The sequence below is a fragment of the Schistocerca piceifrons genome, chromosome 2 (genome assembly GCF_021461385.2).
Source record: "Schistocerca piceifrons isolate TAMUIC-IGC-003096 chromosome 2, iqSchPice1.1, whole genome shotgun sequence".
Taxonomy (NCBI): domain Eukaryota; kingdom Metazoa; phylum Arthropoda; class Insecta; order Orthoptera; family Acrididae; genus Schistocerca; species Schistocerca piceifrons.
This window is the reverse complement of record NC_060139.1, coordinates 803,029,787-803,046,383: the sequence shown is the minus strand read 5'-3', so window position 1 is coordinate 803,046,383 and position 16,597 is coordinate 803,029,787. Positions and strand designations below refer to the sequence as shown.

The 16,597-nt window shown below is 37.7% G+C and overlaps 1 protein-coding gene across 1 annotated transcript in view; it reads right to left on the bottom strand.

Annotated features, from left to right (window-relative positions):
• Positions 1 to 6,299: 6,299 nt before the first annotated feature.
• Positions 6,300 to 16,597, bottom strand: part of LOC124775866 (cytochrome P450 6j1-like) — a 165,368-nt gene continuing 155,070 nt past the window's right edge. Inside the window, exons 5-6 of the mRNA XM_047250700.1 lie at positions 15,894 to 16,145; positions 6,300 to 6,406 (exon numbers count right to left, since the gene is read on the bottom strand). Of these exons, the coding sequence (XP_047106656.1) occupies positions 6,300 to 6,406; positions 15,894 to 16,145 (359 nt within the window). The remainder of the gene's footprint in view (positions 6,407 to 15,893; positions 16,146 to 16,597) is intronic.

The following is a 16,597-nucleotide window of genomic DNA, read 5'->3' as shown; positions in this document are numbered from 1 at the left end:
AATAAATGTTATAGTTCCCTACAGTTGCAAGTTGACTAATAAGTAATAAAAATTAGTCCAGATTTTGTCACATTCTGCTTGAACAGACTGATTCTAAAATACCAAGTGAGCACAGGTTTCATGACACTGTGAAGGTTGAAGTTTCAGATGTCACAGACAAGCACTTTTTCTACAGTATCTTGAGGAACTAAATTCCAGTTTTTGTTCTCTGGCTACAAATGTGACAAAATCCAAATTACCCTCTTCAAAAAAACAGTATCCTACAGAACATTAGAGAGAGCCTATACCAAGCAACTCTTTCACAAAAATTGTGTATTATAGCAAGTTCGACTGTGACACTCAAGAAAATTTCTAGGTCCAACTAGGCAATAATATACATACGTCTCTAATTGAAATTGCAGTGTTTTTCCAGTTCGGCCAATATACATGCTCCGACAGCTTACTGTATATACTCCTGAATTACCATATTTGTGCATTAGGATATTCTCCTTATGTTTTAATGTCTATTTAAGGGAATTTTTTGCCTGAAATGCTACATTAACTTTTCACCTTGGGGAAAAATGTCACAATACATCACATAAAACCATCAAAGAAACATTTGCTGCACCTTTGAATGATTCTCTGATCTTGTACAATAACTGAGGTGCTGGTTGAGAATTTAGTGTTAAATGTTTAATTTAGGATTGTACAATTTTAAGTAGTACAGGAGGATATTTGTCCGGTGGATTATGTAGACTGTGCAGACTACTGTTGTGTAGCTTATACATATTTCTATGATACACACCTGAGGGTGAAAAAATTGTACAGTTTTTCAGTCTCAAAAATGTTCCAATGGAGAATCCTTAAAATACCTGTATCAGAAAAGAGAATGATTGTGGTGCAAAGAATAACATCTCCCTTACAAGTGCTGATGCCATCATTATTCTTGCTCACTCAGTTTTCCCGGTAAAGTACATGATTTTGAGCAGCATTCAGACACAGCAAAGGCCTCTCTTGATATGTTTTATTTCTTGCTTTTAAAGAAGTTATTTCACAAAACATTTGACCATTTTTTTCTTGATGTTCTAGTATTATTAACACATTCCCTGGGAGGAATGTGCCGCCTGTATTGCGTATCAGCCCATGGGTGACCTTACAAAAATGTCACTGAAATACACCTTGGGTCATCAGTGTTCTGAATGACTCCAGTGTAAGTATACCTCTGTATGACATCACTTCACCATGTAGTTGCGTGCTGGGCGGTCTGTAGTGAAGGGGACATATTGCTGCATAAACTGCTGCAGTAGTGGCCAGCTAGGCCCCGAAATGACCACGAAACAGTTTTTGACATTTTTGCTATACAGTTTTATTTGGTAAATGCATATCCTATAGGAAACAACACAAAAAAATCTTCCTTTTTTGTGGAGGTGTGGTAACCAAGGATTATTTGGGTTGGGGTTGGGTTGTTTGGGGAAGGAGACCAGACAGCGAGGTCATTGGTAAAAAAAAAAGTAATCATTTTCACGTAAATGTTGCACTCTTTAACAGTTGGAATCTTAAACTGTCTTTCTTGGTTTTCTTTTTTATTGTTGAAGGACATTTTACCATACTAATTCATTTGCAAAACACGCACACAAGTTGTACAAACAATACAAAAAATAGTTATTAACATAACCTTTGCACCGTTGAAACATTACAATCTGAAAGTCATTCGTTGATGTGGTTTTCATAGAAACAACTGATGCACATTTCAGATTGTCCTGGACAGTCATTGCAGAAGGCTGTAGCTCTTCTTGGCCTTGTTGTTCACTGCTTGTTTGCTGTTCTGAGTGAAGATCCTTTTGTAGCACAGCATGCAGTGTTGCTGAAATTTTCTTGCCAGTGTCTCAATTTCCTCCAAAGTATGGGCTTGCTTGCTTCATGGAAGAGTGGCACAGGCAGATTTCCATGTAAAAGTAAGGCAATGGACTGTTTGAAAATTCAAAATGACATTCTTTCCTCAAAGTGCTTTTTAAAGCAGAATTGTAGCATTTACTGCAGAGGTTCCTAGTAGAAGTTCCATTGCAATTTTTTCACACCATTTCAGCTCCTTTCTCAATGGTGAATAATACGAAGACATCTAGTCACTGGGGTCAGTGCCTTTTTTTTATCTTGTACTCCAGCACAGCCTTTGATTTCATTGTAACTTATCCTTTTCTGTTCTTTCTCCCATTGTCCTCTAAAACGTCAATATGTCCAGGAACTGTTGAAATCATCAGAACTCTCATTTTGTCCTCCCAGTAAATAATTTTGACTCCATTATTGTTCTCTGCTCCACTTATTTACCCCTTTTTAAGCTGCTTCTCCACAAATCCTTGGGTAGGCCTGCTCTATTTGGACATGTTGTTCCACAGATAAGCATATTTTTATCTATCAACTTGTCCAGTTGACGTCCTTTTTGCTTGGTGTTTTGGGCATCTTCCGTGTTGCATATGCATTTGATTTCCAACACCGTATTCTTAAATACCTTAAGTTACCAATATTTTGTAAACATCAGAAGGGATGTCAAAATTAGTGGAAATATTAATTTCCAAATCCTAATTACAAATTAGATACATTATATTTTGTCCAGTTGATTTCCAAATTGGGATATTATTTTCATCAATGCCATAAACATTATTAGAGTTACATACATTATCGTGAACCTCATTAAAATAGGAGTGATAACACCTTACATTTAAATCTGAAGAGAATCTCAAATCTTGGGGATTGTAAACTGGGTCATCATCAGATGCAGGTGAGATGTCTTAGTCATTGGAGCCACTTTCATTTTTTGACGCGACGCGTCGCACTCCGCTGCTCGACTCGCTGCGGCTCACATCGTTATCGTCGCTCGCGCACGCCAATGCCACTAGCCCAACGCCATGCCAAGAAGTAGGAATGGAGGAAGAGGCAAGATTGCTGCTGCTGCGGAGCTCCTGTTAAATGCAGTTGGGAGCAACAGTTGCGGCAACAAGAAGAAGAAGCGGAAGCCTGTGGCACAATTACAGTGCTATAAGTGTCAAAAGCTTGGACACATAGCCAGGGAATGCGATGGTGTGGTTGTGTGTGTTACGTGCGGGAAACCGCACGACACGCGCAACTGCACCAAACCAAAGGATACTGCAGCGGTGTGCGTAAATTGCGGTGGCTCGCACGTCTCAAACGCGCGCAGCTGCAGTTACCTGAAGACGTGGAAGCAGCGGAAGTTGGTCACCACACATGAAGAGGTCGCCCAACAAGAAGAAATGGTGGTCACCCGCCCTCCTGCCTTAGTAGGGGAAGCGGGCTGCGCCACCAAGACGACGTGGATGCCTTCCGCCAAGCACTGCGGGAAGCCAATGAGGACACAATCACTGCACTCAAATCTGCCATGGCAGAGGAGAGAGCGGCCCTGAGAGCGGAACTCGAAGAGACTTGCCAGGAGGTGACTCAACTAAGGGTCGCCTTGTACCTCGCATCCCGCACGACGACGGATGTGGCACCAACCCCCACCTGTACGAGGGTAGACGCGGCAACACAAACGACCGCCTCCCTGGCCGACGCGGCAACACAGGTTGCTAGGGAGCTGGTCATACAGTCGGGGAAAACCACCGACAACAAGGAGACAGCCCCCTCGGAAGCAGTCGTCACTCCTGTCTCTGCGGAAACGCAGACGACACAGGAAGTGCCGATGGAGACCGAGTGAAAAGAAGAAGACGAGCCGTTCGAGTGCCTCCCCCTCCCAAACAAGAACTGTGTGAGGGAGGTGCCCACCAAGATCGCCGATTCCCTGCGAGACGGTAGCTACCCCCATCATGATCATCCTTACCCTTTCACGGTAGATAACATCCCTCCCCTTCCTCACAAACCTTATCCTTTCCACTGAGGGTGCGAACCCTTGAATCAGAAGCTGCAAGGGAGGGAACTCGTCAGGTGTGCAGATCTGGAACTCATAAACAAGCACCCGATCTTCACAGACGAGGACTGGAAATACATGACTGAGCAAGCAGTTGAGTACATCCAGACACAGATGCCGCCAGTGGACTACTCCCGCCTGAAGAAAATAGAATTCGGGCAGCCAGGAAGCAGTAAGAAGAAGAAGAAGAAGCCGCCGGCAGATACGCTCCTGCATCCACAGAAACCAGAGGCCAGACCAACACGCGAAGAAAAACATTCCAAACAGAGAGGACTTCAGGAGGAACAGCTCAAACAGCGTAAACTCCGCTAACTCGGGCCAAGGCAGGCCCGTCAATATAGTGAGTGAGTGAGTGAGATAGATAGCAGTTTAGGTAGTAGCATAGTCCCTTGTCTAATGGCGTACTACATCTCTGTTTCCTTGTTACTGGCAGCCCAGTTGTAGATGGATCCATCTCTAGCTAAATATGCAATGAACATGGTTACAACTGGTGGTCAACCATAATTATCATAGAAGATAAATAATCATCTCATAACCGTAAACAGTATTTTGCTACATACCTTAAAACAGCTGTTCTTGCCTGCTGGCACTCACAAATGATGGTGTGTGTATTTTAATGTACTACAAAAACAAGTACAAAATTGTTATCAGATAACTGGAGGGCCGAACGGAGGCAATAACATATTTGAATTATCTGTCATACAGTAAATATATACATTACCTTTGAGACTTTTGCAGCTTAGAATTTGACCTAATAGTCACTTTCACAATTTTGGGAAGTCACTGAAATTAATGCCAGTGGGTTGGAAAGAATTGCATCAGGACACATGATGGGCTGAGCTGCAGAGAACATGTTATGGCGATGCTTGAGACATTATATAACCAAGTCTGTAAGATCATCCCTGAAAATACAATTGCCAGCTTACAACTGTGATGTAGTGATGGCTTTAGGAGAAACAATAGTTACCAACATAGCTGCAACAACACTGAGTTGTTACCACAAAGACATTAACAAAATTGCTTTCATAGTGTCTTTTTGTTTTGAAATGTCCTGAAATTTGTGCTTGGACTGAAGGAGGCCATTTTGACAGTTAAATATCACACCAATGCAAATTTTCCTGTACGAAACAGTTAAACCTTGAAAGGATTAACTTTGTGGTACTTAGTTAACAGTGGTAGCAGCACACAGGTCAATAAGTTTTTTCATAATCATCCTGATTTCTTTCAAGCAAATGAAACTAATATTTATGTATTTATTTGTTTGTTTGTTTGTTTTTTAGATCTCATGCTGGACAATTTGATACCCCATTTTACCATTTCCCACTCTTAGTTTGGCAATGAAAATTTGAACAAATGCCTATTGTGTAATTTACAGCGGGTCATGTCTATATTACACTCAAAAATTTGACCAAAAAAAGCTCAATGGCTGTGTGTCACAGCACCAATCATTGCACGTGTTAACCTTGACTGACAAAAATGAAAAAAGGTAGCTGATGTGAAAACTACCATGTGTGTTAGGTTAATCACAAGGAAGATGAACACTACAAAATCATAAATAAAACTCATGATCTCACAAGATCAAAAAACAGGTCTGTATGAAGCATTAAATAGAAACTGGGAAGTGTTCCCTGACAAACCTAGATCCGTATGCGACTTAAAATATAATCTATATGTTGTATTCTGTAACTGCTATTTATACTCATCAGGCGCTGTTGTCTAAAACTGAAGACTTCCTGAAAGAAATAGAACAAATAATGGAGTGGAGAGTAGCCTTCATTGTGGAAGAAGTTGATGGAATAGGAGTAGTCGTTGGTGCGTGAACTGTGAATGTGGTAGTGAAGTAGAGAATCTGTGGCCAGTGCTTACTTTCAGGAGGTGAAATGTTTGATAAACAAAAAAGAAAAAGTGACTATACAGTCGTAGCTTCCATTACCATTAGTTCCTTAATGAGAGAAGAGGGAGGGGTAGGTCGCAAATGGTTAAAACGGGGAGGTCACTCTGACCCAAGGATGAGATGGACCCACCTGTAGTGAGGGAGAACTCGAACAAACCCTCCTGCTCACAACAGGTGATCCCCCTTGCCCTGGGGTCTGAGTGATGTGCTCATCTTTTTTAATCATTTGCATCCCTTCTTTGAAGGAGCTGGTTGATCCAAAAGTTGAGATTTTATTACATCTGCTTTGATGTGTGTTTAACAGCAGCACTAATTTTGTGCCTCCTAAGTGTAAGTACCATACATCAATTCTTTCACATAGTTTTTTACTTTTGTCAAGTTAATTTCCCTTTGATACAAGTAAAGAGAGAAAATGACCAACACAAATGCCTAAACAGAATGGGTCAACAGTTTCATAAATGTGTGGATTTATAGCAGTAGAAATAGACAGTCGAAGCAGAGCCTGATACATTAGTCAACTAAGTGGTACTTAAGATTTCCTGGTGGTAAAGCTTTGGAACTGGGAGTTGGGGCTGTATCATAATCTCTGACAGAATTATCTATAAGTGGACATAAATCTGTGAAAACATTTAAGCCTATTTAGGAAATTTAAATGCTAAAGCATTGATGAGATAGTTCATTCAGCAGGGATACACTACCAGAAGAATGTTATTGTTTCCTTTAGACCTGAGCATTTACTCTGATGTTATCAGTCACAAATACATTGAGGAAATGTCCATGGATGTCAGAGTTAGAATTATGAGGCATTTGTTCCAATAGTTTTCCTGTTCTGCATATGCTGACATCAGGCAAAATGATCATACTTAAGATTTTCTGTCCTTGTATGTTAAACAAATATTGGATGTGCTGAAATAACTCCCACACTTAGTTGCAAATGCCACATTTGTAGAAACAATAAAATTCAGATATGATACATTTTTTCAGTTAATTTTCAAGAAACAGTCATTCATTATTGATGTGCTCCACACATCTGATATGTGTATGTGGTTACAGTGGTGACTTCCCACCTGTGAGGTGTGATGTCATGCAGCTGTGTTTCTCTAATGACTGATTCGAAAAAACTAAAGCATATGCAGTTCATCCCGGTTATGTTGAACCATTAAAGGTAATAATATGACAAGAAGTTCTGCCATTCGCTCCACAATGAGGTAAAAATCCAAATTCAATCTTCCATTGCTACTAAAGGCTGTTTTCACACAATCCTGATTTTTGAATTGAAGAATGTGTTTAGTACTACAATAATTTCTTGCTACACTTGATTTGGTTCTTGCTGTTGTTAAAATGTCAGTGATTGTTCAAAGGTAATTGTTTTTTTGCGGGGTGGGGATGTATTGAAATGGCTGGATGCCAATAGGAACTGAATTTTGGCAGAATTTAAATTTTAGTTAGGAGGAGATTTAGGTGGTAATTTTCAATTTTTCACACATTTTGGTAATGAATACTCTTTGCTATTCTTTTTGAAGGCTTGTAGGAGCATCTTACCTTTATTTGAAATCAGTGGAAGAGGAGGTAGTCTTCATGATAAAATATTTGAAGGGAGCAGCTGCTCAATTGGGAGTACTGATAAAGACAGAATTAAAAACGTAGGAAAATTTTCAAAATTGAACAGAATCTAGATATTGTTCTTAAAAACAAATTCAGATCGGAAGTGTTGGAATCAGCAGGATTCATGAAGTGTTATTTAAACAGAGCTAAGTATGTTGGGAGACACATTTATGTGCGTCCAGTTGAAGTCTTAATTAGTAGAATACTCTTCAGAAAGATAGGAATAATTAGTTGTTAGGGACTAGAACAAAAGATTTTTTTACTGTTGGAATTCATAGAACATTTAGGCACTTTAGAAGGCCAAGATAATAACAAAAATAAAGTCTAATAGACATAAGAGGCCTAAATTGGAAGTAAAGACAAATGGATATAATTCAGAATCAGATAAGAATATATTTCAGTTCAAAAAGTAGATAAGAATACATTTCAATTCAAAAAGTAGTGTGTGTGTGTGTGTGTGTGTGTGTGTGTGTGTGTGTGTGTGTGTGTGAGGGAGAGAGAGAGAGAGAGAGAGAGAGAGAGAGAGAGAGAGAGAGAGAGAGAGAGAGACTGACTGACCGACCGACTGACTTAAGGGACTGTGTTTGGTTCGTAAAATTTCAAAAATAGTCAGTGGCTAACAGTGGAAATACAAGAAGGTGAAAGATGTATTCTGGGAACATTTAAGTAATTCTCATTTAATGTTCTGCCTCAGCTGCATGCTTTTTTTAATGCAGTTAGATGTTTCGATCACTGTGGGTCGAATTGAATAAGTGGGGCAGGACCATAAATGAGAATTATCTTAAATAGTATCTACTCATATCCAGTTGCTGAATTTTCTAAAGACAATTATGTCGATTATAGTGTGTGTAGCCTGTAAACCCTAACCCGGTGGTGTTTAGACCTGTAGGTGAGAGAATAAGATATCGTACTTGACTCAACAAGCAATTTGAGTATAATTGCCCCAACTTATTTAAAATTAAGAACAAAAGGTTTCCTATGCTTTCACTGATATGAGTTAAAGTTTTTAGGGTAATGGGTGCCTCTGGAAATGCAGATAGAGAAGAAATGTTAGAGTATTAATAAAACAAGTGCTAGTATTGGCCAGACTGAATATCCTGTTAGGCATGGCCTGGCAAACAAGTATGGGGCACCGTTAGATTTTAGACAAGGGTAACTAAATTTTTTTCTCAGAAGATGAGGAAGTTTCCACTACCGTCAACTGGGGCTACATTGGCACTTGCGAGGCTAATTGGCCCACAATGAAAATAAAGTTTTTGATTTTTCAGTGTGTGCAAACACATCAACAATTGCTCTTAGTACTTATACTACATCATAGGTGGCAGCACCTGCTACCTTTTGTGATGTCGCAAAAACGTACCACAATGTCCACCAGAGTGCAGTGTTGTCATTTTCTGACTGCAACAAAGAAGTACGATTTTTGTTCTGTTCCTACTTTGTATTGTAGACTGACTAGCACAAGCGAGAAAAATTTGGTAAGTAGACAGTTTATCCTCTAAGGCATTTATTCTTACACTGAGATGATAAGGTTGATTAATTCTTTGTAGTTCATGGCTAATTCGGAAATGATTAAATTGTGAGCTACTTGGCACCATTTTTGGGGCTACTTTGTCCGGGGCCAAAGTAGCCCCAGGTAAATTAGCTGTAGGTTCTCAACTTGTCTTAGGTCTGTTTTTCAATGTTTTGTTTTTCTTTTTTTTAATATCAGATTATAAATATGGTTTGTCTATGTAAAAGGAAGATTGGGGCGAGAAATTACGGAAATTGTACAAAAGAAGATCTTGAAAAGTGTTTGGAAGAAATTGGGTCAGGTCAAAAAAGTCAGAGAACTGCTGCAAATACATATGGAATTCCAAGAAGCACCTTAAAGAATAAACTGAAAGGGAAATTTAGTAAGAAACATGGTCACCCAACAACATTCAGCCCTGAGGAGGAGAAAATTATTGTGGATCACATCAGTAAAATGGCTGAATTTGGCTTCCCACTTGTTCAAACTGATCTTAGGTTTGTTATTAAAAGCTATTTGGACAAGAAAGGCATTGTGATCAACTGCTTCAAAGGCAATCTGCCTGGTTACGAATTTATTAAATCCTTAGAAGGCATAAAGAACTAACCACACGATTTTGTAGCAATATCAAACGTGTGAGAGCAGCAATTCACAAGACTGTCATTAATGAGTATTTTGACCACATTAAATATGTGGTTTAGGGTTCTTTTGCTACCAAGACTCAACAAACAGCAAGGCATGAAATTAGTGATTGGTGACATTGTCTACTCACATTAATCCAGAAATCCTACAACAGTGTGAGGAAAATAACATTAGATTTGTGTGTCTCCCTTCTAGCTCCACCCACCTCACACAGCCTCTGGATGTAGCATATTTTGCTCCAATGAAGAAAGCTTGGAGATATATTTTGAGACAGTGGAAGGACTCTCCAGGTGGAAAGAAACATGAAGTGCTGCCAAAAGATGTGTTCCCACAACTTTTGAGGAAACTAATGTCAGAGATGAAACACAGTGGAAAGGCAAAAAGTTTAATTTCTGGCTTCCGTAAATGTGGAATACATCTCTGATAGAAATGCTGTTTTGAATTCTTTGCCAAATGAAGAAGTTGCAGTAGAGGGTGTCAGCAACGCTTTCATACAGCATCTGATTCAGAAAAGGAATTAATATAAGACACGAGTAGAAAAGAGGAGACGCAGGAAATTAAATGTTCCACCAGGAAAAAGTATCTGCCCATAAGACTCGAATGATTCACCCCTAACTTCAGGTACAATTGCCTCTGTTTTGAGTGACGACAGTTCTATTCCAAAAAAGAAGGGAAGAAAAATAATAGAAGCCTTTGAATCTTCAGAGTCAGAATCTGATAATTTCAGCATTCATGATTCATTATCAGAGTTGGAAATTTCTGAGGAAGAAATCTGTGAGCAGATACGACTCACCCTATATTACCAAGAGAGGATTTGTCGACTATTGCAAAAGTGGGTGACTTTGTGACAGTTATTTATGATGAACAAGAATACCCTGGAGTGATCCTAAAAATAGACCTTCTGGAAGGCCCTACAGTGGACTGCATGGAGAAAAGTAAGAAATGCTGGAAGTGGCCCCACAAGAAAGACATAATGACATCTGTTGCAAGAAAAATTTCCTCCCCATAACTGCTTTCCAAGAGGGGATTTTTTCAAGTGCCTGAGTTAGTTTATGTCAGATATAGTGTAAAGGATCCCACTGTTTTGTTTAAACATTTTTAATTAATTTTGTAATGTGCAGCTATAATATTTGTTGTATGCATGTACAGGTAATGGATTTGTTCGATTCAGAATTTTCTTGTAAATAAACTAAAATTCCTTGAAATGTTATGTTTTGTTGCTATACTATCACAATTCCCTATAATCAGATGTACAATTGACCCAAAACGATGAAAAGGGTTATTAATTAGGAAAAAAATTTATTGGGACAAAGTAGCTCCACTTTTTGAAAACATAAAATCAGTTACCAAAAAGGTCTGCAGAAGGCGTTAATGTGGTGTAATAGTTGAGTAAACATCTGTTAAATAAAACAATTTTTTTTGTGAAATTATTGTTACAGATTTATTTGAAACATTACAGAATTAAATTAGAAATTGCAAATAATTGGGCCAATGTAGCCCCAGTTCACGGTACTTTAATCAAGAAACAAGTGAAGCTCTGATTAACAACAGACTTAAGGACACTTTCAAATAAAATTTGTAAGAAAATTACTGTATGAAACTAATATATATATATGTCTGCTTGTGTATGTATGTGTGGATGGATATGTGCGTGTGTGCGAGTGTATACCTGTCCTTTTTTCCCCCTAAGGTAAGTCTTTCCGCTCCCGGGATTGGAATGACTCCTTACCCTCTCCTTTAAAACCCACTTCCTTTCGTCTTCCCCTCTCCTTCCCTCTTTCCTGATGAGGCAACAGTTTGTTGCGAAAGCTTGAATTTTGTGTGTGTGTTTGTGTGTCTGTCGACCTGCCAGCACTTTCATTTGGTAAGTCACATCATCTTTGTTTTTAGATATATATTTCCTACGTGGAATGTTTCCCTCTATTATAACCATATATATATATATATATATATATATATATATATATATATATATATATATATATATATATATATATATATATATATATATATAATTTTTTTTTTGGGGGGGGGTGTCTGTATCCATTAAAATTTGCACTTGATTTTGACCATGAATTCCAGGAAATACAGTCCAGATATTCAGGAAGTGTTAGTGGAACTTGAGGATGTTTCTGCCAACTGGTTGGTTATAATAAAAGATTAAAAATCGACAACCACCCTTTTTTTGGTCTCATTCTGTATTGAAAATGCTTTAAAAAATCTTTTAAAATTAAATTATTCTTATGGAAGCAGGTGATGATATTGAGTGGTCTTGAAGTAGCTACAATAATACTTTTCTAGTAGGGTAAATAACTGATGTGGCAATTAGTTTGGTTTTAGATGCCTAAGTGTGAGACCATGCATTGCTCTCCTCTACAGTGACAAAGTAAGTCTTTGTAAGTTTAGCAGGGTAACTTAGACGAGCACCATTTGTTTAACTGATGACTACTGGCAGCTACCATTTGCAGCATGTCGTTACAGTATAGGGCCATTTTATATGAGTTCCAGACACTTTCATTTATGTTTATTATGTCAAATGATACCCATACTGCCTCTACATCAGGCTTAGGGAAAAGTGGTACCTCACTGCAGTGTCATGTATAGGTTTTTATGGGATTGTTAATGTCTACCTCTAAACTTTGGCCACTTCACATGGTTCAGACAATTGTGAGACTGTGTACCGCTTCTTAATATCTACTATTAGTTCTATTTGGTATGGGTCCCACACACTTAAGTAACATTCTAAGATGGGATGCACGAGTGTGTAGTAAGCACTCTTCTTTGTAGACTGATTGCATTTCACAGTATTCTACCAGTGAATGGAAGTGTCGGCTGCTTGACATGTGAATGCGCCTATGTGATCATTGCCTTTTATATCCTGACAAACTGGTACACTTAGGTATTTGTACGAGATGACTAAATCCAGTTGTAAATCATTGATATTGTAGTCATAGGATATTACTTTTTCGTATTTCATGAAGTGCACTGTTTTACATTTATGAATATTTAAAGCATGTTGTCAATCTTTGCACCACTTCAAAGTTCTTTTGAGATCTGACTGAATATTTGTGCAGCCTTTTTCATTTAGTATTTAATTATGGTTAACTGAATCATCTGCAAACAATGTGAGGTTGCAGTTAATATTGTCTGCCAGGCTGTTAATGTATGCTGTGAACAGTAAGTGTCACAACATGCTTTCTTGAGGCGTGCCTCAAGCTGCTGCTACATTGTGCCCTCAGTACAAAGAAATCCTCAATTCAGTCATAAATTTTGGTTGATACCTCACAGGTTTGTACTCTCATTCATAGGGTTGGATATGTTACTGAGTCAAATTCTTTTCAGGCGCCTAGAAATACTGCAGCTATCTGATTGCCTTGATCTTATATGTTTGCACTTTCCTTGTATGTAGCTAAACTTGTCCAGTATGTGATGCACATACTGCTACTGTATGTTAGAGAACCAATACAACACAATAATATAATTTTGAACATAGTGCAGAAAGACATGCTTTACTTTGTACTGGTTTCCTTAACTCCTGCCATATTACTGAATCTGCTCCTCGATTGGATTACACTGTCCTTTGTCCACAAAAGAAAACTTTCCAATTTTTTTTTGGTGGAAGAAGAAGAAGAAGAAGAAGAAGAAGAAGAAGATGGAGGAGGAGGGAAGGAAGGAAGGACGGACGGACGGACGGAAGGAAGGAATCCCACAATAGATTGATGAATTGGGCGAGAATGTAGAACATACACAGTTTGTCAACAACATTAATATACATAGTCACAACTGTAGTTTCAAACTTCCTGCACGGTTGTCGACAGTAAGTTACTTTTTTCTTCAGAATTTCTACAGCCAGCCCTTCTTGACTTCACTGAACAATTCCACTCCAGTGTCCATGATGGCAATTCTTTTCATGCAGTTTTTTTGTGGAAACACTCATCTTAGAATCACACTTGCATTCAGTGTTGAGGATTTTGTCCATTATGACTGAGATCTCAACAGATTTTCCTTAATTTGAGAGGAATCCCATTGGCTGCATTTCTTAAGAAATATGTGCTGTTGAGGTTCAGTATTTCTGGAGTTTCTTCACAGATATCGATGGAGTACTTTGATAAAACATGCACAAGAGCAATTTTACTGTGCATTAGACCCAGCATAATTCCTGCAAAATGAATGGAAGTAATTGTAATTTGCATAGTCTGAATAACTGACTTAATTTTATCTAGTTCCTCTCAGAGCATTTTGCATGCTATTGATGTTAATAGTTTATATAAAATAAATAAACTAGAGTTGTACTGCATAACCAGTAAACAATTATTTGAAACAGCTAAATCTGTTCATGTGCTATGTGTCTGGCTTATGTTTGATTGATATCCATATTTTGTGTAACTAAGTGGAACAGTACCTCATAACAACAAATTAAATATAAAAATCATCATTAGATGTTACAACAAACAGTTTGATAAGGAGACAAAATAAAAGCAGTGAGCAAGAAATGAAAAAAGGGGGTAGAATGAGTAGCAGTTCCACTTAGCATTGAAACAAAGTGAATATTCGGTCACAGGTGTGGAGATGTTGAACACATGACAAGATATCAGGTATATTAACAGATAGTTATGGTAAATGTATGATAAAAGTACCCATAGTATTCCCAATAACAGCATATATTAAAATTCAACATGTATGTATGGGAAACACCTAAAGTGAGGGCGACCTATTTGTAAAAGGAATATAAATGAGAGAAGCCATAGTGACAAAGGATAGGATAGTGATGAAACAGTTTTGGTGTTGTCTGCTTAAATGGTTGATATTCACACCAACTATGTACTATCTGATTGTTACTCCTGGTGGAAAAAATTCTCTTCACTGATGACAGCAATATTATAGTCACTGAGAAAACAAGAAAACACGCTTGCCAAGAAAGCAAATGAAACTCTCAAGGAAGTTTATGATTGGTCAATAAGCAATAAAGTGACATTGAACATAAAGAAAACCAATGCCATGAAGTTCAGTCTGAAGAGGAAAAATGACAATGTTAAATTAAATGTAGATGGCACCTCTATAGACTGTGTAACAAATGCAAAATTTCTAGGAATAAATATTGATTCTCAGTTGAAGTGGTGTGAACATACAAAGGTACTTGCAAACAGAATGTCATCAGCATGTTATGCCCTTAGAAACCTGTCATCAGTGTGTAACATGCAGTGTCTTTTAGTTTCATATTATTCATGTGTACACTCAATTCTTAGCTATGGCATTCTTTTTTGGGGAACACACACACAAAATATGAACACAATTTTCAAACTCTGGAAAAGAGCCATAAGAATAATAACCAAAAATACTAGTTGAGCTCATTTTAAAGATCTGTTCAAAACACTGGGGATTGTAACTGCTCCATGGGAATACATTTATCAGTCAGTTGTACACATCTAAAATAACATTGGTAATTACTACACAAACAGCTCTGTCCATGACCATGCAACAAGAGATAGACTCAACTTACATTAACCAAGAAAAAATAAACAAACTCAAAACAGCATTTTCTACCAAGGAATAAAACCGTACAATAAATTACCAGAAGAGATTAAAGAAATTGCAAAAATACACTTATTTAAAAAGGCAGCTAAAAAGTACCTGTTACGCAATACATTTTATACATTGAAGAATTACTTAGATAAAACAGAGTAGGGGTTTGACAAAAATGTTATACAAATAATGATGATGATGATGATAATAATAATAATAATAATAATAATAATAATAATAATAATAATAATGATTATAAAACATTCAACATTCCACGTAACATCTTCACCTTATGTTTTTTTCTTTTGCTTTCTAGAAATATTTACTCCCAAGCTATACATAGCACAATACTAACACTCCTTTCTGAGCTCACTCATTATGGAGGGATGCTGACTCAGTTTTTCAGGACAGTAAATGGGAAGTTGCGGTACAGAAAGTGGCCCAGAGATCACGAGAGAGAGAGAGAGTGTGTTTTTGCAGTCAGTGAATGAAGTGTTATGAAACAATGTGTGTATAGTGTGTGCATTGACTTATAGTGAGATATGAGTGAACAATGTGGCATTACATTATTTAATAAGTTATTTGTAAAAAAAGTATTGTATACCAGGAGTAAATCTATAGATTGTCTCTAACTAGAAGTCTGTAAATATATGTGTATATGAATTAGCTTATTTTAAATTGATCTAAACTTGTAAATACTGTGACATGTCGTATATCCTTGTAAAAAGAGATCTACAGATGAATAAAGCTGCTGCTGCTGCTCCTAATACTGCATGTGAATCTAAAATATCGCGCTTTCCAGATTTCACATAGCAGTCTATACATACCTGTATCATTATTCTTCCTGACTCCAAATGGCATGTATGTATATTCTTCAATATGTAGTTTATCTTTCTCAGAAAAGCGTTCAGGGTTGTAAGTAGTTGAATTAGGATGAAATGCTGTATCCATATGCTGCCCCCAAACAGAAACTGCAACCCATGTGCCAGCGGGGATTGTTACATCAGTTCCAGGCAATTTGCAGTCTGCTGTAGTCTTACACCCCAAAAAGCCAAAGACTGGATACATGCGCAATGTCTCTGTAATAATGTAGTATTGTTATAATTTTAGTAATACAAGATTACAATAAATAAATTTGATGATCACATACTGTCATTTTAATATTCATCTTATCTATATTTTCTCATTTGAGCTATTGAGAAAGAAGAAGAAGAAGAAGAAGAAGGTGCATCAACTGAGTTATGTTTTCTAAATATAATATAATTGTATAGATAAAAAATATCTGATCACCAAGCAACGGCAGAAGAAAACACAAACACAAAAAAGTCAAGGAAATGGGTAAGCGTTTGGAACCGGTGGCTGATCTTTCTAGCAGAAGTGTTGAAAAGGAAGGGAAAGGGTTGAAGAAAAAGGACTGCTAAGTTTTAAGAAATGGGGGGAGTCATGGAAAAGTCACCCAGAACCACTGGTCAAGGGAGACTTACCATGAGCCCTATTGCCCCCCCCCCCTGCTCCCCCTTTTCTCCTATGC